Source organism: Canis lupus, chromosome 33 (genome assembly GCF_011100685.1).
Source record: "Canis lupus familiaris isolate Mischka breed German Shepherd chromosome 33, alternate assembly UU_Cfam_GSD_1.0, whole genome shotgun sequence".
Lineage (NCBI taxonomy): Eukaryota > Metazoa > Chordata > Mammalia > Carnivora > Canidae > Canis > Canis lupus.
The window spans coordinates 16,672,837-16,696,828 of record NC_049254.1 but is presented as its reverse complement, the minus strand read 5'-3'; the positions used below and the strand labels follow the sequence as shown (position 1 = coordinate 16,696,828).

The 23,992-nt window shown below is 39.7% G+C and overlaps 1 protein-coding gene across 5 annotated transcripts in view; it reads right to left on the bottom strand.

Moving 5' to 3' along the window:
• The window catches only part of NECTIN3 (nectin cell adhesion molecule 3), a 295,554-nt gene that overhangs the window by 115,277 nt on the left and 156,285 nt on the right, over positions 1-23,992 (bottom strand). For 3 of the 5 annotated variants that reach the window (XM_038582765.1, XM_038582772.1, XM_038582768.1), the window contains one exon: positions 14,493-14,565. In XM_038582765.1, coding sequence (XP_038438693.1) covers positions 14,493-14,565 — 73 coding nt within the window. Of the gene's footprint in view, positions 1-9,920; positions 9,999-14,492; positions 14,566-23,992 lie in introns of those variants that run through there. The other 2 variants (XM_038582767.1, XM_038582771.1) reach the window with 2 other exon arrangements.

The following is a 23,992-nucleotide window of genomic DNA, read 5'->3' as shown; positions in this document are numbered from 1 at the left end:
AGCAATTTTGACCCTGCTGACCATGGTTTCCTGGTTACAGGGCTCCAATCCTCAGCTCCCAATATGAGCTCTATTGTCCTTAGAGTGCTCTCCCACCTTTACTTGATCTGATCTCCCTGCATCTCTGTTCCTTACAAATGAGGTAGCCCTGACCTAAGACGAATGAGACAGAAACATCCCAAGGGTCCACATGGAGAATCTTTGCTACCAAAGGAGAGTAGATGCAACAAGGACCCTGATATATGCCCCCTGCAGCTGAAATCCTCCCATCCACAATTCCATTTTATATGGGCTAATTTCAAGAACACAGATTGTTTCATACACTTTGATGCACAATAAAAAGGCAGACTGCTGATTAAAATAGATGAACCATGACTCCAGTCAGCTTGTGTGGCTCACAGTGCAAGTACACACACATAAAGCATCGAGGGCCCTTCGTACCATAGCTCGTCACCAGGAGCTTGATTCTGTTTAATGGTACGATGCCGGCCCCACTTCCCACGAACAGTGCAGATCACAGAATTTATGGAAACCTACGGGGACTCCTCCTCACACACCTCTCATCTTTGGTCTGCCATAATTCTGGGAGGACAGGACTATATCTGACTGAGGGACAGTGAGGGCAAAGGAGGGACAGAGCAGGTCATGATTGTGGTGAGGAAAAGATGTGGATGACATTTGAGAGCCACTGGTTTGGAACATGATTCACAGTATTTTCCAAAAGGGAGTTAGTACCTCAGAGCACACAATTTTGTACCATGCAGTATGTATTCATTTTCTAGCTCCTTCTGCAGCCTGCTACAGAGTTTCAATGAGTCATTCTTCACACGCACACTTTGTATTATTCCGGACACCAATTATTTTGAAAAATAATATGGAATAAAATGCTCTCTCATCACTTTATATTCCTAGGAGCTATTGGTAATTTCATCGGGTTTGTAATATTTCTTTCTTTTTTCTTTCTCTCTCTCTCTTTTTTTTTTTTTTTTTTTTTGGTTCATAAAATTTACCCATCCCTGAAGCCTCAAGGTAATCATGCATGAAAATAAAAATATTAGGAGGCAAAATTTACCCCACAAAATTCCCATTTTCCCAATGCCCAAGGGAGTTTTCTATCGGGAATTAGAGTGGGAAGCAAGAGGGAGACAGCAAAGACCAGGACTTCATAGTTAAAGTGATTGCTGGCAGGCACAGGGAAAAAAAAAAAAAAAAAGGCAGAAATTATATTCAGTAAAGCCAGAGCAAAAGACAGAGTGAAATGAATCGCAGGAATAATGTCTGCTCAGAATTTGAAAATTAAAATACTGCTCTGAATAGAACAGATATGATTCCCAATTGAACGACGAGCCGAAATCCAGGAAGCTTTCAAAAATAAATAAAAGGTAATCACAGTGAAGAATAAAAGTAAGTGCACCTCCTCATTTACATGGGTGGACAGTAGTCCCCCAACTACTCACTTATTGAAACGGATTGTTAACCAGACTGGGAGCAAAAGGAAATGGATCATAACGTTGCTCATTTTAATGCTACGTTCTCTCAATGAAAATGTGTTTTTAAATTAAGATATAACATGCAAGATGAAATCTCAACATCTGAGTGATCACAGAACTGAGAGGGATTCTGAATTAGCCAACAATCTACTGTTTGGGGCAAACAGTAGATTTTTTAAGTGACCCATCACTTTAAGTGACCCACCACTCTAATACAAGGGTTTATTAGGCAACCTCTGTATATCTTTCTCATGGAAATCCCTGACTCTGTAAGTAGCTCTGCCCTTATTGCTGCAGAATGACTGACTCAGCCACAGGATTCCTCATGTAAGCACACAGGAGCTAAGCCCTGTCCTCAACGGGTTTTCACATCTGTAAATCAGTTATGCACTGCTGGTTAACAAATTATTCTCAGACTTAGGGACTTAAAAACGACTTACTGGCTCATGATTGTGTAGCTTGGGCTGGGCTCCCTTGGGCAGTTTTTCCACTGATCTTTCCTGGCATCACTCACAGCAGCTTTACGAGGGGCAGATGGCCCGAGATGCCCTTATTCACCTAGATCTGAGGTGCCTCGTTCTCTCCCATGTGACTTTGCCACGTTTCTTACATGGAGGCTGCAGCCTTCCAAGAGGGCAAGCCCCAATTCCCAAGTGCATATTAAACCTCTGCTTGCATCATTTTTATTGATGTTCCACTGGCCAAAGTCACATAGCAAATCATGTAGCCAAGTCCAGAGTCAACGTGAGAGAGAAGTCACATCAAGGCGTGAAATTCCAGAAGTCATGATTCACTCTGGGCTAGCAATGTAACAATACAGTAAAACGCCCATTCCACATTTTTTATGTATCTTTTCAAACCATGTATTCTGAAGTATGCTTCAAGTAAAAAACTTATTGAAAAAAGGCTTTAACTGAGGGTACTTATTTCAAATGAAGCCTATCAGAGGGGAGGTGGAGGCAATGGGTGAAATAGGTAAAGGGGATTAATGGTACATTCATCATGATGAGCACAGAGTAATGATGTGCAGAACTGTTGGATCACCATATTATACACCTGGAACTAATATATGCTGTATGTCAATTGTACTTGAATTAAAATTAAACATTAATTAATTAAATGAAATTGATTAATTGAATTAAAACATAAATTTTGAAAAAATTAAATTAAAAAAATTGGGGCATCTTGGTAGCATAGTCCTTAAGCATCCAACTTTTGGTTTCAGCTCAGGTTATGATCTCAGGGTCGTGAGACTGAACCCCATGTTGGCCTCTGTGCTCAGTGGAGAGTTGGCTTGAGAATCTCTCCCCTCTGCCTTCTCCCTTCCCCTCCTCTCTAGAATAAATAAATCTTTAAAATATTTTTTTAAATATTTTTATTTATTTGAGAGAAAGAACAAGAGAGAGAGAGAGAGAAACACAACCAAGATGGAGAGACAGAGGGAGAGGGAGAAGCAGACTCATTGCTGAGCAGGGAGCCTGATGTGGGACTTGATCCCAGGACCCCAGGATCATGACTTGTGCCAAAGGCAGATGCTCAACCACTGAGCCACCCAGGTGCCCCCTAAAATAATTTTTAAAAGATTAACTCCTTACTCCCAAATTTCTAAACCATCTCTATAGACATTGTTTGCTTAACCAAGAAGATATTTTTAATTGTTTAAACACTTATTAACATAATAAACACTTTACACAATACAATTGAGGACATTCCAAATAATTGAGGGATCAAACTAATAGTGGTTTAAATGTAATAGAAAGCATTTTATTTCATTTACGATCATCTTAGATTTACCCAAAATTTGAATTCTTAGAAATATTTAAGGTTTAGCTTAGCCAAAATGCTGAAAGAGGATTTTCAGTAATTTTTAAAAATGAATGTGTGTATAAAACCTTACCGAAAGCAACTAAAGTGAATGTTTTTGAGGAAACTATGAATGGTTATCTATAATGTAACCCTTTTGTTTCACTTCCTCTCATTCTACGCAGTCTCAATTTTCTCCTCCAACCACTCAAATGTCCAAAAAACTCTTACATATCTTTCAGCCAACCCTATCTTTATGTCAACAGATATAAATTAAGTATAATAATAAAAAAAAAAAAGAAACTACTACTTTTATGGAGCACCTGAGTGACTCAATCAGTTAAGCATCCAACTCTTGATTTTGGCTCAGGTCATGATCTTGGAGTTGTGAGATCAAGCCCTGCCTCAGGCTTCACACTCAGCAGGGGATCTGCTTGGGATTTTCTCTCTCCCTCTCTTCCTCTGCCCCTCCCCACCCTTCTCTCTTGCTCTCTTTCTCTCTCTCAAAAAAACAAAACAAAAACAAAACAAAATAAAACAAAACAAAAAAACAGAGTATGAAACTTCAAAAATAAATAAATAAAAATAAAATTCCCATTCCAGGTTGAACATAGAATAAGGCACAAAGTTCTTGACCTGGCAATCATAGCTCTACATATTCTTCTCCCAAATCACCTTTGCTTTTATTGCCCCACCGAGTCCCATAGAAATGTTACAAAAGCAAAAACCACCATATTCTTTTACTTGAAGACAGATTTGCCTGCCATATCCAGAATTCTAACTTATCTTTGCTGAAATGCACTTTTATGGCCTCCACTCCCTAGATCTAGCTCCTTCCATCTGCCAAGAATTCTGGCCATCCTTCAGGGCCCATGTCATAGGTTATGCCTTCCACAAACACTTCCATGATTATCCCAACAAATGGGTATTTCTCCTTCCTCTGAACTTTGTATTCAGATGGAACAGTATAGTAGAAATGGTCCAGGCATTGGAATGAGATCAGTTTCAAACCCCAGCTCTTCCAATTATATGACTACTGCCACCGTAATTCAGGTTTCTTCACTATAAAACAGGTCTACTTTGTAGGGTTCTTGCAAGATTAAGTGAAATAACAGGGTAAATATCTAGGAAATTATGTAGCATATAATGGTCTTGCAGATCTAACTAGTATTAGGAGACACATCCATCAATTTTGTGACACTCAGGTTTTGTTTTGTATCCTCTTATTTTGTGAACAAATGTTTCCCATAATAGAATATGAATCTTTAAAGAAATAAGAGTATTGTGCCCCTATTTTATAGCTTAAGTCTGCTCCTCTATCATTCTAGTGTCTAGTGCTTACTCAATGTTAGTTGAAGATAGAAGAGAGGAAAGAAGGAAGCAAGGAGGGAAGGATTGTTGACATTCACTTTACTTCTTAAAGCAAATTACATGGATTATAGTATTTCTATTTATGAAGGGGCAAGTTAAGAATCACTGCCTGGTAAATATTGTAATTGCTAAGCTGCTAAGACATACTACATGTCATTGCAGGAAAACATTTTTTTAAAAACCATAGTATGTTCCTATTGGATGAGTAAAAATATCAAGGATTTATAGACCTGGAAGAGATTCTAAGAAATTGTTTAACTTAGCTTCTCCCTTCAAACAGAACTGCACTTGCTTCATAGAAACGAAGACGAGGGCTGTCTTCATAGGGGAGGAAAGTGAAGTTCCTGCAGAGAACACACAGACTGCTCGAGAGCCTCCATAGACACCTGCTGCTGAAAATGCTGGTGGTAGACATGTGAGCTCCAGCAGGGCCACTGTTAAAACTTCTTCTTGTTTGCCCATTCACAGAGATTTGACTACTCTCGTTTAGAAAGTTCTTGGGGGAGATAATGGGAGGCAATGAAACTAATAGGCAGGGAAATAGGACAGTATGATTCAAGTTATGGGTGCGGGGTGCGGGGGTGGGCGCCTTGGATAAATGAGTTAAAAGGTTACCAACAGAAGTTAGTAAAATCAAATTTCCATTTCCATGTAGACATCCAAATAATTTGATCTTGCCGAGATCTATGTGAAAATTTCTAAGGTTATCAATAGATGCAGAAAGACAGATACTGTGTAGCATCATTTACTTGTGAAATATAAAAAAGAAAAAAAAGTTAAACTCATGGAAACATTGCAGAAAAGTGGTTACCAGGATCCCTGGGTGGCGCAGCCGTTTAGCGCCTGCCTTTGGCCCAGGGCGCGATCCTGGAGACCCGGGATCGAATCCCACATCGGGCTCCCGGTGCATGGAGCCTGCTTCTCCCTCTGCCTATGTCTCTGCCTCTCTCTCTCTCTCTGTGACTATCATAAATAAATAAAAATTGAAAAAAGGTAATAAAAAAAAAGAAAAGAAAAGTGGTTACCAGGTTTGGTGGGGGGTAGGGTAGAGAATAGGGAGAAGCTGGTAAAAAGGTACAAATTTTCAGTTGTAAGATAAATAGGGTCTGAGGATATGATGTGTAACTATAGGTATTGTATAACTGAAAATGACTAAGAGAGTAGAATTTAAATGTTTCTCTGCCCCCCACCCAGAAAAGTAATCTGTAAAGTAATGAATGTGTTAATTAACTCAATAGTGGGAGTCTTTTCACAAGATCTTATAACTTTCTCAATTATACTTCAATGAAGCTAAAAAGAAAAACACAAAAATTAGTCTCTAAAACATTGCAATATTCCATATTCAATGGTCCTCAAGATGAGATGAAGAAAATTAACTTTAAGAAAGCCTTTTTGAACTCCAGAGCTCAAATTAACTATTCAATCAGAACATTAGAACTGACAATTTTGTTAGTTATACTTCAATCAAGCTGAAAAAAAAAAAAAAAAAGAAATCGTTGCTAAAGCCAATGCCATGAAGATTTCTCTCCTATGTCCTCTTCTAGATGTTTCATATTTTCAGGGCTTACATTTAGGTTCTTAATTTATTTTGAGTTAAATTTTATGTATGGTATAAAGTAAGGGTCCAATTTCATTATTTTTTATGTGGATGTAGTAAAAATATCATGGATTTTTAAATTTATTTTATTTTATCATTATGTAGTCTTAGAACTTGTATCAAAGATCATTTGAGTATATGCAGGAGGGTTTATTTCTGGGATCTCTATTCTGTTCCTTTCCATAAATGTATGTCTTTATGCTGGTACCATACTGACTGATTACTGTAGTTTGGTAATATGTTTTAAAATCAGGACATGTGAGACCTTCAGCTTTGTATTTTTAAAAGACTATCTTGACTATCAGGGATCACTCAAGATTCCACATGAATTTAAGAATTTTTTTCTATTTCTGTAAAAAAAAATGCCATTGCAGTTTTGGTAGAGAGAGATTGCATTTAATCTATCAACTGCTTTGGGTACTATGAACAGTTTAACAATGTCTTCCAATCCATGAACATGAAATACATTTTTATTCATTCGTCTTTTTAAATTTCTTTCAGGAATATTTTGCAGTATGGGTCTTTTTACCTGGGATACATTTCCTTGTAAGTATTTTATTCATTTTGAGGCTGCTGTAAATGGGATTTTCTTTAATTTCCTTTTTAGATTGCTCATTGTTAGTATAAAGAAATGCATCTGATGTTTGTGTGTTGGTTTTATATACTGTAAGTTTGCCAGATTTATTTGTTAATTCTAACAGCTTTGTGTATGTGTACATCAGGATTTTCCACATAAAAAGTCATGTCATCTGCAAACAAAGATTTTACCTCTTCCTTTCCAATTTGGATGGCTTTTATTTCCTTTTCTTGTCTCTTTGCTCTAGCTAGACTTCCAGTACTAGTTGAACAGAAGTGGCAAGAGTGGGCATCCTTGCCTTGTTCCTGATCATAAAGGAAAAAGCTTTCAGGCTTTCCCCAATGAAAATGATGTTAGCTGTGGACTTGTCTTATATGGCCTTTACTATGTAGGTTATTCCCTTCTATTCTAGTTTGTTGAATGTTTTAATCATGAAAGGGTGTTGAATTTTGTCGAATGCTTTTGCTGTGTCAACTGAAATGATCATATGGGTTTTTTTTTCCCTTCATTCTGTTTAATGTGGTATATTACATTGTTTTTTATATGTTACCGCATTCTGGCATTCCAAGAATAAATCCCACTTGGTCGTGGTGTGTAATACTTTTGATATGCTGTTGAATTCAGTTTGCTATTATTTTGTTACGGATTTTTGCATTAATATTCATCAGAGATATCAGTCTGTAGCTTTCTTTTCTTACAGTATCTTTGGTTTTGGTATCAGGGTCAGGGTAATACTGGCCTCATAAAATGAATTTGGAAGTGTTCCCTCCCTTCCAATTTTTTTGGAAGAGTTTGAAGAAAATTGGCATTAATTTTTCTTGGAATGTTTGGTATAATTCTCCAGTGAAGCCATCTGATACTGTGTTTTCTTTGTTACCAGACTTTTGATTACTTATTCAGAATCCATATTGGTGATAGATCTGTTCATATTTTTTAATTTCATCAGGATTCACTCTTGGTATGCTGTATATTTCTGGGAATTCGTCCATTTTTTTCTAGGTTATCTAATTTATTGGCATATATTTGTACTCGGTAGTTTCATCATCCTTTTTTCCCTGTGACATCAGTTGTAATGTCTCCTTTCATTTCTGATTGTAGTTATTTAAGTCTTCTCCCTTTCTTTCATGGTAATCTAGCTATTTGTCAGTTTAGCGATTTTTCAAAAAAAAAAAAAAAACAAAACAGCTCTTGGGGCAACTGAGTGGCTAAGTTGGTTGAGTGGCTGATTCTTGACTTTGGCTTTTAGCTCATGATCACAGGATCCTGACATCAAGCCCCGCATGGGCTCTGCATTCAGCAGGAAGTCCACTTGAGGATTCTCTCTCTCCTCTCCCTCTGCCCTCCGCCCCCCTCCCACTCACACATGTTCTCTAAAATAAATAAATAAATCTTTTTAAAAATCTCCAATGTGTAAGTTTTTCCCTATTGTTTTTCTACTCTCTTTCACCTGTTTCTACTCCAATATTTATTATTTCTTTCTTTCTGCTAACTTTGAGTGTAGTTTTTTTTTTTTTTTTTTTTTTTAGTTCTTTGAGGTATAAGATTGGGTTATTTATTTGAAATCCTTCTTCTTTTTTAATGACCACTATAAACTTACCACTCTGTACTGCTTTCACTGCATCCCATATGTTTTGATACACTGTTTTAATTTTCATTTGTCTCAAGAAATTTTCTGATTTTCCTTGGGATTTTTTTTCTTTGGTTGGTTGTCTAAGAGTATGTTGTTTAATTTCCACATAATTGTGAAATTTCAGTTTCCTTCTGCTACTGAATTGTAGTTTCATTCGTTTTTGGTAAAAAAAAAAAAAACTTGGTATGACTATTAATAAATTTAAAAATCCAGTCCCCCAGAGACATAGTACATGATTTCATTTATATAGCAGTCTTGAAGTGACAAACTTTCAAAATTGGAGAACAGGTTAGTAGTCGCCAAAAGTCAGGAATGGGAAGGAAGTGAGTGTGGCTATGAAAGATGGCAAAAGGGATCCTTGTAGATTGTCTATAGCAATGCCAATATCAGGGTTGTGATACTGTACTATAGTTGGTAAGATATTATTGGAAAAACTGGGTAAAAGGGTCTATTCTGTATTTTTGTACAATTGCATTTGAATCTATCATTATTTCAAAATTAAAAGTTTAATTTAAAAAAATCCTTAGAGAGGCAAGTATAGCAGTCAGATAAGAACAAGCTTCCATTCCCAATTTATCATTAATTCTGGTTTCTTTGGTCACTGTCTTAAGCTCCCCGAATCTGAAGTCCCTTGTCTGTCAATGGGTTTAGAAGCACCGATCTCACAGAGGTGTAGCAAAGATTCAGTGAATGTACAGGAAGCCTATTTCTAGACACATAGTAAATAGTTTAAAGAACACCATACTTAGTTATTATTGCACATCCCCTCTCTCAATACAGTCTATGGCTGATGAGCATCATTTTAGGGAGAGAGGAGAAATATCAAGATAGAAAAACAGGAAGACTTGCTTTTCACATTGAAGCTGGGCAAAGGCTTACTGTAAATATCTCAGAAGTATGAATTATAATGAGACACAAATGCATTTATAATTAAACTAAACAATTTTATGAACTGGAAACAAAACTGCTGCCCAAATTTTTGTATCTCTCTCTCTCTTTCTCTCTCTCTCTCTCTCTTCTTTTTTAATGAAACAGAGAACCAATTAAACAGCCCTGAGTAGAAGCCTGAATAAGTATTAAACAGAGGCACAAAAGTGATAAAGATAATTCCTTTCTAGTTTCCTAAATTGCTAGCAATAATAAGTGGAATCAATTAAAGTTTTCCTAAGATGACCTTTCTTCTTCCTTGAAAAGAAATTTCTAAGATATTTACACTCATACGAAATAAATTCTCCAGGGTTTAACATGGGGAATTTTTTTCTCAGAATTAGGAGAGGCTATAAAGTACTCAGGGCATGTGGACCATCTCTTTCCAAGAATAGTGGTAGATGGCAGTAGCAACTGAAGTCTCTTGAAAATATATATAAATTATATATATTATATAATATATATATAATATGTATATACATATACACACACACATATATATATACAATGATTGCTTTTGTCTTTTTCCCTGTCAAGCAGCTAACCATCAACCAAATGGACTGAGCACCATTTGCATGTTTCATCTGTCCTGATCACCAGCTCCTAAAAAGGGAGGAAAAGAAACACTCCAGGTCAGGATAAATTTAAGCAGTCTGTAAAGTCGAGGATATCATGACATCCTTTGTATTTTAAACCATCATGGATTCAATAACTCATGGAACATGAAAATTAAACTTTGAAAGAGAGAACAAAAGAACCCTGCATAACATGGAGAATATGATTTTCTTAATGAGATTTTGCTATTTGTGAAGATAAATCTATTACCCTGGTGAAATGGAAAGAGCATGGACACTGAAATCAGAAAAAAATGTAGTCCAATTACTTGCTGTGTGACTTGAGACAAGTTATTAACCTATTTGAGCTGCAAAACTGTAAAACTGGGATGAAAGCAGCTGTCTTGTTGGTAGTTCTGGAACTAAATGAGAGCATATGGATTATGTGCCTACCTTAGTGCCTAGCTCAAAACAGGAGCTCACAACAGTGTTGGCTCTTTTCTTTCTTTGCCCTTATACCTTTCATTTCTCTTGTCATCGTGGCCTATTATTGGGCTGAGCTTATTATTACTCCCAGCTTTTGATCATGAAATTGTTCCTTAAGGACTGAACCCTGATTTTTCATGGCAAGGCTGAAGGAAGACATGATGCCTATCAAGTCTGAATATTCATTTCTAGGGTATTATCGACAAGTAAATCCTTCCAAATCAATTGCAACCTACACATATCAAAATTCACATAACATTCATTCTTTGGAATATTGAGGAGAGAGAGATGGGTAAAGGGAATGAAGGTTAGAGAGGAGTTCAAATCCAGTGACAGGAAGCCCTTCATAGATCAATGGGTTCATTCCCATTGATGTTGTAAAGTGCATGGTCTCCCCTACAACCTGAAGTAAAGGTCTCTGAGTGAGGCAGACAAGTGCAAACATCTGCTTCTAACCCAGTTTCAGCCACCAAAAATTCAGAAAATTGCTAGTGATAAAGTGGTTGTCTCCTTGAATGAGAAAAGGAAGATGGTACCTATGCGTCAAGAAGCAGGAATCTGGGTTTAAGCCAAGGTCAGAGGGTCCTTTGATTACTTAACCATTATATCTTCACTTCACTTATGCATTAACTTTTTCTTAATAGAAGCAACATACCACGGTAGGACACCGACATGTCAACAAATGTTAATAATAATGTGCATGAAATAGCAGTCAGAAAACTGATCCTTGGGACACCAGGGTGGTTCAGCCTTGGGCTCAGGGCATGATCCTGGAGTCCTGGGATCGAGTCCCACATTGGGCTCCCTGCATGAAGCCTGCTTTTCCCTCTGTCTGTGTCTCTGCCTCTCTCTCTGTGCCTCTCATGAATAAATAAATGAAACCTTAAAAAAAAAAAAAAAGAAAAGAAAAAGAAAACTGATCCTTACATAAGCTTCTGGTGGTGCTGTACCAGAAAGTGAGAGACCCAACCAAGAGCCAACACCAACCATCCATCATGGGAATGAAGGCATCTAGGATCAGCCAGACCCAAGCTGACCAACCAATTATCTGAGAATATGATAATCCCAGCCAACACTAAAAAAGTAGAAGAATTTCCTAGGTGAGTCCAGCTCTGTGATATTGTGATTTGTAGCAAAAAATATTTATTTGGTCTTGTCCTCATTTCTGGTGCCTCCAAAACCCCTTGGAATTTCTTAAGTGACAAGAGAAATAAAGGGGTCCTTCGTTATTTAATGCGGTGACTTTTGGATGTAGCTAAGGACAGGGACCAGTTGCCCTAAGAATGGACCATGTGATTAAAGAGTTGAAATTCTCAGTTCCACCCCCACTAACCTACAGGGAAGGGAGAGGAGCTGGAAGTTCAATCAATCACTAATGGCTAATGATGTATTCAATACTGCCTCTTGATAAAGCCTCTAAAAAAACTAAAATGATGGGGCTCGAAAGCTCCTAGCCTGATGAACATGTGGAGGTCCTGGGGGAATGGCATGCTTGCTGTCAGACACGACATGGAAGCTCTGCACCCCTTCCCTATACTTTGCTCCACGAATCTCTTCTATCTGGCTCTTCCTGAGTTATATCCTTTTATAATTAACCAGTAAGCTGGCAAATAAAATGTTTCTCTGAGTTCTGTGAGCCACTCTAGCACATGAATCAAGCCCAAAAAAAGGATAATTGGAACCTCCAGTCTATAGCCAGTCTGTCAGAAGCACAGGTGACAACCTGAACTTGTGACTGACATGTGAAGCTGGGGAGAGGAGCAGTCTTGAAAGCCTGAGCCCTTGACCTGTGTGATCTGATGCTGTCTCCAGGGAGACTGTAACAGAATTGAGTTGATAGGTGGACCCCTGGTGGTGTCAGAGAATTGCTTGCTGGGGAGGAGAGGGGGGGCGCACATTGTAACTGGGTACAGAATCATAAATCCAAGTTGCCGATGAACATAATTATAACCAAATACATAGTTATATTTTTAAGCCACTAATTTCTGGCTTGGATTTCTTACCTCATGATAGATTAACTTAACACACTAGGTAAGAGTGTGCTTACTTGGTATGCTTTTGATACAAAATAAAAGTCAGACACAGGAAACCTGTTATTCCCACCTTCTGTTTTTCTTATATCTAACTGGCCTTTGGGCCTTTCTCTTTCCTTTTTTCCCCATGATATTTCTGCAACCTTTGGGACTACTGACCACCCTCTTTTTTAAATGCCTGCCTTGATTTTCTTCACTGATGTTTGCTGGCATCCTCAATCTCACCAAGTCTCCAAGTCTCCTTCCAGTCCCTTTTGCTAGTGTCTCTTCCTGCAGACTTTCAGCACGCCACTTCTTGACCCTCTGCTCTTCTCTTTCAGTCTCACTCCTTTTGGTGAACTCACCCCAATGGCTTCATCTTGAGAATCATCCCATCCTGAAGACACGTAGGTTTCTACTATAACCTTGATCTCTGTATATCATTGGTTTTCAATAATTACCTGGGAATTTCTTTTTATACAGAAAACAAAATACAGGCATAGGCATGCTTTGTTATATTGCACTTTGTTTTATTACGCTTTGTAAGTATGGCTTTTTTTTTTTCGAATTGAAGGTTTGTGGCAATTTTTCTAACAGCAGCATGTTCTTACTTTTTGTCTCTGTGTCACATTTCGGTAATTTTCAAAAGATCTCAAGCTTTTTAATTTTTATTATATTTGTTACGGTAATATGTAAGCAGTGATCTTTGATATTACTATTATAATTGTTTTTGGAGTGTCCATATAAGACAGTAAAGTTAATGGTAAATGTTGTGCGTGTTCTGAGTACTCTACCCAACAGCCGTTCCCCATCTCTCCCTGTCCTGGGTCCTCTCTATTCTCTGAAACACATAAATACTGAAATTAGGCCAATTAATAACCCTAAGGTAGCCTCTAAGTGTTCAAGTAAAAGTTACACGTTTCTCACTTTAAATCACAAGCTAGAGATGACTGATCTTAATAAGGAAAGTATGTCAAAAGCCAAGATAGGCCAAAAGCTAGGCTTCCTGCACCAAATGGTTTGCCAAGTTGTGAACAAAAAGGAAAAGTTCTCAAAGGAAATTAAAAGTGTGAGTCCAGTGAACACATGAAAGATAAGAAAGCGAAACAGTCTTGTTGCTGATAGGGAAAAAGTCTTAAGAGTCTGGATTGAAGATCAAACCAGCAGCAACATTCCCTTCAGCCAAAGCCTAATTGAGAGCAAGACCAGAACTGTCCTCAATTCTAAGCAGGCTGAGAGGTGAGGCAGCTGCAGAAGAAAAGTGGGAATCCAGTAGAGGTTGGCTCCTGAAGTTAAAGGAAAGAAGCCAACTCCGTAACATAAAAGTGCCAGGGGAAGCAGCAAGTGCTGATGTAGAAGCTGCAGCAAGTTGTCCAGAAGGTAAGTCATGAAGGTGGCTGTACTGAACAGCAGATTTTCAATGCAGACAAAACAGCCTTCTATTGGGAAAAGATGTCATCTAGGACTTTCATAGCTAGAGAAGAGAAGTCAATGCCTGGCTTCAAAGCTTCAAAAAACCGGTGGACTCTCTGTTAGGAGCTAAGGAACCTGATGCCTTGAAGTTGAAGCCAATGTTCATTTTCCATTCTGACAATCCTAAGGCCCTTAAGAATTCTGCTAAATCTATACTGTCTGTGCTCTAGAAATGGAACAACACAGCCTGGATGACAGCACATCTGCTGACAACATGGTGTACTAAATGCTTTAAACCCAAAGTTGAGACCTACTGCTCAGAAAGAAAAAAATATATATTCTTTTCAAAATATGACTGCCCACTGATATCACCCAAGAGCACTGATGGAGATGGACAATGAGATGAATGTTGTTATCGTGATGGCTAACACCACAGATCAAGGAGTAATTTTAACTTTCCAGTCTCATTATTTAAGAAATACATTTCTTAAGACAGTGGCTGTCATTGATAATGATTACTCTGATAGATCTGGACAAAGTCAATTGAAAACCTTCTGGAAAGGATTCACCATTCTAGATATCATTAAGAACTCACATGATTCATGGGAAAAGGTCAAAATATCAACACTCACAGAGTTTGGAAGAAGCTGACTCCAACCGTAATGGATGACTTTGAGGGATGCGAGACTTGAGTGGAGGACATAACTGCAGATGGGACAGAAATAACAAAAGGACTGGAATTAGAAGTGCAGCCTGACACTCAGATGATGGTTAGCCCTTCTTAGCAATCAAATATTTTTAAATTAAGGCACGTGCATTGTTTTGTTTTGTTGTTTTGTTTTTAGACACAATGCTATTTAACACTTTGTTGACCACGGTATAGTGTAAGCATAACTTTTATATGCACTGGGAAACCAAAAATTTCATTTGATTTGCTCTATTGTGATAGTCACTTTATTGTGGTGCTCTAGAACCAGACCTGCAGCATCTCCAAGGTATGTCTGCACATTGACTGTGATTCTCAGAATTTATGTCTGATAATACTGAAAACATCTGGAAATCTCTTAAGGGGTCCTGATTTCAAGAGTTTTCCCACCTGACTGTAATTTTGCATAGTAAATTCAGGTCCAAATATTTCCCATCTTTGATGAAGAAGCCAGAAACAAACAAACGAAAGAGCTAGTATGAGTTCAAGTCAACAATAAACCCAAGGACACAAGATAAATGAGAGATTCGGGCATTACACGCTCACAGGTAACGTGCTGAGACACCGTTTTGCACTTCTCGCTTAAGCATTCAGAGATGCTTCTGCCAGTTTCAAACAGGAATCCACATGTAGCTCTGGGCTTCAAAGAATGAAATAAAACAATAATTTCAATTTTATAAGTCCTCAGAGTGAAAACAACTGAGACCGTAGCCTTTTTCTGGCTGTTGTGTGTTCCAGTCCCTGCAGGCCAATTAAGTTCTTTCAAAGCCCCAGCAAGGGCTTGAAGGTTAATTAAAATGTGTGATTTAGGAAAAGCTGAGGATAGTATATAGTGCACATACTCCACCAGCTGCCTTCGAAGCAACATTTAATTAACCAGCAGTGAGGCTCAGCACCCGCTTTTTTTTTCTCCCATGTCTGCACAGACACCATGAAAGCAGAGTGCCAAGGTCTCGGTAGGTAATGCGCGTAAAGACAGTGAGGGGAACATCTATCTATGCCTCACTTCCACTCTCCCCCCTCCCCTTAGAGAGGGATCCTGCTTTTTTGGTGTCTTCATTATCATACTGTCCTAAGACTTCCTCCCACAAATAATAGGTCCTGCCCCACTGCCCCTCACCCAAAGCCCCACCTCCTACGCCCCCTCTACACACTACTTCCCATCTATTTTCTGCTTTTCACGGTGGCAGCTACTTGGCTACTTAGCCAATGGCCTGTTGAGATGCTAACTTTCGCTGTCAATGCCTGAATTTTAACTGAAGGGTCTATGTGACGAAAGCCCATCAGATCCCTGTCTCCTGGTATTCACACCCTTGTAAAATCTGCTCCACATATTTTACCAGAGTTAGCCTGGGTGATCAATAGCTGGTAACAGAAGTGATGGTATATCATTTCTAACATTAGGTTATAAGAAATATTTCCATCTTAGGAGAGGCCTTTTTAGTCTCAAGGCATGGAAATTCATGTGAATAAGCTTGGAGGTGGCTCCTGTGACCTCCGTTAAGCCTTCAGAGCCTACAGACTTGCTGGATTGCTTGGCGGCAACTTCATGAGATCCTGACCTAGTACCACCCAGCTAAGTCGCTCCCAGATTCATAACCTACTGAAACTGTGAGATAAGCATTTTGTTGTCTTCAACTACTAAGTTTGGGTATAATTTGTTAGGCAGCAGTAGATAGCTAATATAGAATGCTGGGTCTTTCCCACATGATGGAAACATTTGACAGTACACAGAGGCGACTTGCTGTAGAGTGAGCTGAGCACCCTTTCCTGGGGGGCTTCTAGGGAAAAAGGACAAGGAGAGCAGACACTCTGGGAAAAGTATCACGTGGTGGTGGCGGTGGGGACCAACAGGAGAGTGTTGCTGGGCAGAAACAGCTGCACAGAAGAATGAAAGAAGTAACTGCTCAGGATACCAGGGTTTTCCCTTATCAGATTGGGCTCTGAAGCCTCTTCTGTCCGCCCCCCCCCCCCTTTCTCTCTTCCTCAAGCCTCAGATACCCTGAGGCTCTAGACTGGCTACATTTTGTCCTGTCAGACGTTTATCTCACATTATCTCTATCAAGGTATGTATCTCCTTTCTTTCTCTCCATGATTCCTTTGGGGTGATGACATACATCTGTGTTCCTTATGCATGAAGTGAGCTTTTGTGTAATGTTTCCCAAATGGCTAGTCAGGAGGAAGGATCATGGCACAGGAGAGAGGAAGATATGAGTCCTGTCTGGTGGACTAACGAGCAGAATCATGTGGGAAGACTTACTAGAATGTGGATTGTTCAGTCCTATTCAAGCCTTCATTCATTTAATGCATAGTTGCCCAAAGAGTTCAGGCACTGGTACAGGTGCAAGGATGCAAAAGTCAATAAATCAAATATCCTTGCCTGAATGAAGCTCGAATCAGAAATTTTTATTCAGGAGATTTGACTTCTTTCTGCGGCTCTGGTGTAGCCAGGCCAATCAACAACTGGCCTAATCCAACCTTAGGCCCAATATGTGACTTCCTCTTTGCATAGTCACTCTTTTTTATTATGGAATATCTGATATTTACCAAAGAATGTAACATCTATATGAGTTATAGAATATAACAATGAAATGAACATCTATGTAGCCATTACTAGCTGTCCCATCTACCTTTGCTTTCACCTCTTCCCTTCTCCTACTTTCACCAGAATCTTTTACCTCCTTGGTTAAGTTTATTCCTAAGTGTTTGACTCTTTTTGATGCTCTTGCAACTGGGACTGTTTCTTTTCTTTTCCTTTTTTTTTTTTTTTTTTTAAGATTTTAGGTATTTATTCATGAGAGACGCTGAGAGAGAGGCAGAAACATAGGCAGAGGGAGAAGCCTATGGTGCCAAAGGATTGTTTCCTTAATTTCATTTTTGGAAAGATTGAACTCATTATTAGTATATAGAAATGCAAGTGATTTTTTAATGTTGATTTTGTATCTTGAAAGCTTGCTGAACTCACTTATTATTTCTAACAGTTTAGGATCATACACCATGACCAAGTGGGATTTATCCCTGCAATGCAATGATGGTTCAACGTATGCAAATCAATTAATGTAACATAGCACATTAACAGAAAGAAGGATAAAAACCTCATGATCATCTCAATCAATACGGAAAATGCATTGGACAAATTCAACACCACTTCATGATTAAAACTCTCAACGAGCTAGGTATGAAGGAACTCACCTCAACACAACGAAGGCCACATATGAAAAGGCCACAGTTAATATCATACTAAAACTGAAAGCTTTTCCACTAACATCTGGAATAAGATAAGAACAAGAACGTCCACTCTTGCTATTTCTATTTAATATCCTATAGGAAGTCCTAGGTGGAGTACTCAGTCAAGAAAAAAAAGGGGGGGTTCAAATCAGGAAAGAACTAAAAGTATCTCTGTTTGCAGATGACATCATTTTATATGTAAAACTCTAAAGAGTGACACCTGGGTGGCTCAGTGGTTGAGAATCTGCCTTCAGTCCAGGGCATGATCCTGGAGTCCTGAGATGGAGTCCCGCCTCAGAATCCTGGCAGGGAGCCTGCTTCTCCCTCTGCCCATGTGTCTCCCATGAATGAATAAATAAAATTTTAAAAAGAAAAGAAAACTCTAAAGACTACACACACAGACACACACAAATATTAGAACTAATAAATTCAGTAAGATTTTAGGATACAAAATTAACACATGAAGATCAATTGCATTTCTATGATTTCTATGCATATCCATTATGATAGATTGGTAGCAGTGGGTCTACTTTGACTAGTACAAGAGGTCCCTGGACTGAACCTCAAAAGAAGGGCCACCTGCCCACCAATGGTACTTTGCAATTAGTCTTGGGGACAGGTGTTTTTCTTTTTGGGGGAGGGGCGGGGGGTGATGCAGGCATTTTAAATAAAGTACCGTGCAGTGAAAATAGCATGAACTCTGGGGTCAGTCAGGCCTGAGTTCAAGTTTTCCTCCAACCACTCCCTATTTTCTGACTTTGAGAAAAACTGTTTTCTCTCACTGAACCTTTGTTTCTCATCGGTAAAATGAGGCTATTAATATTTACTTCACAGCTTTGTTGTCAGAATGAGATATGGCATGCCATATATGAATGTAGAATGCCTCAAATTTAGTAGATAGCTCCATATAACGTGACTGTGAGTGGTGGCCATAGTAGAGTACGTAGTAAGAGTAAAAGCAAAAAGCTTTATCAAGGTTTTATAAGTTATATGCCTGGGTACCAGCTTTAGAACCCACACCCCCACCCCGGCCCCACCCAAGAATACGGAGATTTTCAGGACTCTCTTCCTTCCCAAGTTTCTTAGAAACCCTGGACAGAAGAGAGGATGTGAGCATGTTAGTATGGAGAGCGGCTAACAAGGTTACAAGTATATCTACTCCCTGTGGTGTTCCTGAATGTAGTCAAACCAGAGTAGATTCCATGAGTTTGTGACTGGGAGGCAATATGGTGAACCGGGAAAAGCATATTTTGGCACCAGATGCCTGGAGGTTCTAATGTATTCTCTGCAGCCTGCTTATGAGCAGTGTTAGGAGGATAGTTCCTCTCAGACTTGGTTTACTCATCTACAAAATAGAAATAATATCTAACTCACTGCAAGCATTTAGTGAGGTAATATACATGAATCTCCGAACACAGTTCCTGGCATCTAGAAAATCCTCACCAAATATTAATATCCTTTCTTACTGTTCCCCCATCTGAATCATATGGCACAACTCTAATAACTCACAGAGATTTAGAAGAAACTCCAGGGCTTAGTTATGATTCAAAAAGGAGGACAGGTATGTTATAACCCTTTCAGATGTGCAATCAATTGCCAGGAGAGAGGAAATCATTTGTACGCCCGAATTTTTATGTTATTTGTGCTTTACTTGCAGATAGTACTTAAAATACACAGGATTCAAATAAACCTACAAAATTATTCAAACCACAGATGAAGCATAGATGAATATTTAACTGTTACTTCTATAATAACAAGGACTATCTCTATGGAAGACCTAGCGGTGAAAGGGGACTTAGAGCACCCCCTCCAGGCTAAATGCAAATCCCATATAGAAGCCCATCTATAGAGACCGAATACTAGGATGCCCGGATTCAAATCCCAGCCCTGCCTCAAATTCGTTGTGTGACACTGAGCAATAAACTCTCTGAGCCTCAGTCTTCTCATGTCTAGAATGGGAATAATTATAGTTCACAGGGTTGTCGTGAGAGCTTCTTTTTTTTTTAGAAAAGAAAGCAATATATGTTAAGTGCTTATTTACCCCACTGCCTGGTAAGGAGTAAATATAAGTGGACACTACCACTTTCAAGTGGCCACTGAGCTCTAGCTCGAAATTTCAGGAAAAGCCAGGACTCTCAGGCCTTCTACTGTTGGGTAGTGCTGGTCCTGCCCTCTGTTACAGATTAAAGCGAGGGTTTTCTTTATTCAACAAGATGCAGCCCCCCAATGCTCTCTATCTCTCCTGTGGTTTCTGTCGTGAAGGGGTTCTAGTCGCCCCCATTCCCTTAGCTTCTCTCCTCTAACTGCTCCCAGTTTGTCAGTGACCTTTCTGGAGTGCACCACACAGCATTAACCGACATGGCCAAGTAAAATGGGACTGGGGTTTCCATTGGTAAAGACTGACTCTGTACCTTTACCAGTACAGAATCCCACTGGGCTAGGTTTTGGTTTGTTGTATGTAATATAGGATCAAGCTTATTTGGTGCTACATGTAGGCATTTACCTCTTGGGTTTTACCTTACTCATTGATCCCAGTGTTCCATCTGTTCCGTCCTACTAATAGCACTTTGAATTTTTTATCCCACTTGTGTGTCAGCTACAAACAAAGCTACAAACCAGACGAGAAGCTTCATCCAAATCATGAAGATAAGGGGATTTTCTTAAATTGTTGACAGTTAAGAGAAGAAGAGAACTCGTCAGTGTGTGCGACAGAAGGAGGGGTAAGGCATCTTCTGGACCCGGCTTACCAAGGATAAGGTGGCCTGGAGTTATCTCTACAAGCCAAGGAAAGCCGCTAATCAACAGCAAAGTTAATTTACCTATTAATCAATCAATCATTGGGGAGATGCCTGAAAGAAGAAATACCCAGGCTAAAATTCACAGAGGGAGAAGTGACCAATACCAGATATTCTCTGAGAAAATGTTTTATTAGAGACAGGTGACTGGATTCCTGAAAAAGGTAGAAAAAAAACTTTATGCAAAACAAGATAACCGGAAACATCCCATAGAAACTGCAGTTAGATCATAATTCACTGGGGTCTGCTAATGCAAGCAGGACTTCTTTTCTAGAAATGCTGGAGGGAAAAGACTGCTGTGTCTCATAACAGATATAGACTCTCAGGCTACATGATTTACACCTTCCATATATGCAGATAACTAAGAGATAGAAAAGACAGATTCATTTCCTTCAGGGATTTGCTTTAGAATTAAGTAGAAAGAATGAAAACACATAAATAGAACACAGTCATAGTGAATAGCAAGGAGAACCCAAGGGAGACAAAAAAAAAAAAAAAAAAGGTGTGTGGGGGGGAATAGGGAGGAAACCAAAATATTATTGAAAGCCTAGTAACTATGTGCCAAGTGATTTCCATCCATGATCTCTTTTATTCCTTGCCAAGATTCTTTAGTATGAATAATCCATTTTTATAGATGAAAAAATTGATGCTCAATGAGCTTAAGTAATTTTCTCAAGGCTCACAGGTAAGAAGCCAAATATGACTCAAACAAGGTTTATCTGCCTCCAAATCCTACACTCCCTCAATGCAACACATTGCCTCCTTGGGTTACAGTCCATTTGGGGAGAGCGGATATACACAAACTAGACAACACAAATTATGCCAGAGAGAACCGAACTGATCATTGATAGTATTGATACTCTGGTGGCGTGGATTGGAAACTGTTTTGGAGTTCAAAAACAAAGAAAAGCAAAGGAATCTGGAAGTGTCAGAGAAGGTGGCTCTGCAGGAAAGTTGGCCATGTGTCGAGTCCTGTAAGACAGGTAGAGATTGTGACTGGCAGGGTTGGGGGGGGGGGGCAGGAAAATACAAGACATGATAGGAAGAAAAGAGGAGCCATTTCTCAAGAAAGTCTATTAAGACCTAGGATGGTAATGATGTGGAGTGTGAAGGATAGAGAAGAAAAATGTGACTCCTCCAAAGTGTAACGGTGATATCACTGCTGAGAGTCAAAGGAAAAGATGCTTTTAGACAAAAGATAATAAATTACTTTTGGAATTACTGAATCTGGGATGATGGTGATTTACACAACCTAAAATCTTAGTAGAAGAGACAAACTAAAGCTGGTAAGAAAGTAGGGCTTAGAGTGGAGTTATGAGAGGTACTTTGACATTGAGGTAGTCGCTGAACTTAAGGATCTTACTGAGAAGAGAAGACTAGAAGATGAGAGACAAGTATTGCTGAAAATCCATAATTATATAAGAGGGTCCAGTGAAAGGTCACCAGAAACCTTTTAAGACCTCAGAATGGGGCAGAGTCACAAAAGCCAAAGTAGGAGAGGGTCTCAGATGTGGTACAGTACACGGGTGGCTTCAGTTCTCCACCACTCCCTACGTCCACCCTGCAGGCGAGGTCCCATTAGTGGTGAATGTACTTCCCTGCCTGAGACTTTGGGTTTACCATTGTGACTTATTTTATTCAGTGGTAAATGGGAAGAAATGATGGTGTGCCAGCTCCAAGCCTAGGCCTCAAGAAGCCTTTCTGCTTAGCTTCTCATGTCTCTGCTTGACAGGAACATGTCTCAGCTTTCCCACTGGTCATGGGAGGAGAACAATCAATAGAAGAGCCTCCCTGCCTGAACTCAGTACAGCAGAGCCACTCCAGCAGCCACAGCCTGAAGAGAGAGCCACCGGCCAAATCCATCCTATACCAGACGAACCCCTAACAACCTGCAAAATGTGTGAACAGTAATACCTAATTGTTTTACATCACTGAGTTTTTCGGTTGGTTTGCTACGCAGTTGCAGCTAAGCATCAGGTGAGTTGACTTTGGCAAATACAGCAGACGTAATACGGAGAAAAGATTATTGAACTTGGAAGCAGGTGGTCACTGGAGATCTTTAAGAATAAATGATGCTTCAGGAAAATTAGATTTCAAGGTATAAAGAACAGCAGAAGAGGTTAGGAAATGCAGTCACAAGTAGAGAAGACTTAGTTGAGAAGCCCTGAGGTTAAAATGAACAGGATAATTGTTAGCAGGATAATCAAACATCATATCCCAATAGACGTGTCTTGTGCATATTTGGAAGTTCAGGAAAGGAATCCGTGGGCTGGGGCTGGGGAGGACAGGGAGGCTGATGATTGTGGAGCATGAGAGCCTAAGTGTGGGGGGAAGGGTCCCCAGAAAACAGACGGAAGTGGGGTACAGCACAGAGCATAAAATGATTCTGCAATCACCAAGGAGGCATAATAAAGCAACTAAGGTCAGTTTCTGAGTCAACAGGCCACACTTCACGGAGGAGGTTTTCTGTTTGTTTGTTTGTTTTGTTTGTTTTTTTCCAGTGCAATCCCAAGAATGTGTAGATAGCAATCATGGGAGCATGAAAGATCATATAGTGGCTCCAAAATGTATTTCCCTTACACTGACCGGGACTCTGAAGAGTGAAATATCTAATCAAGGGATGCACCCAAAGAGTTGTAATGCAGTTTCCATGGTGGGAGAAGGAATCTGACATTCTACATAAAATTCTATCCCATGGGGATGCCTGGGTGGCTCAGCGATTAAGCATCTGCCTTCAGCCCAGGGTGTGATCCTGGAGTCCCAAGATCGAGTCCCATGTCGGGCTCCCTGCATGGAGCCTGCTTCTCCCTCTGCCTGTGTCTCTGCCTCTCTCTCTCTCTCTCTCTCTCTGTGTCTCTCATGAATAAATAAATAAAATATTTTAAAAATTCTATTCCATGGCTTTGAGTATTTCAAAGTGTTTCTAAGCACCCAGTCATGGTATCACATGGGGACGTGAGTTTGGGAGGGGGGAGGTGCTCCAAGAGAAGAGCATGTGGTGCTGGAGTGTTGGCAGAGGAGCCCGGTACACGGCTGCAGGGAAGTGCCACTAGACACCCCCAAGCTAACAAGAGTGGCCCGTCTCAGGGTCTCCAGCACTCACGACATCCTGAGGTTTCCTTTGATTGGCCTGACTTCACAAACCGCAGCTGACTGTATGAAAGTACCTGCTCGAAGGCCTTTTAAAATGACAGGGCAGCCCGGGTGGCCCAGCGGTTTAGCGTCGCCTTCGGCCCAGGGCATTGATCCTGGGGACCCGGGATAGAGTCCCACGTTAGGCTCCCTGCAGGGAGCCTGCATCTCCCTCTGCCTGGGTCTCTCTGTCTCTCTCTCTCTGTCTCTCTGTCTGTCTCTCTCTCTCTCTGTGTCTCTCATGAATAAATAAATTAAATCTTTAAAAATA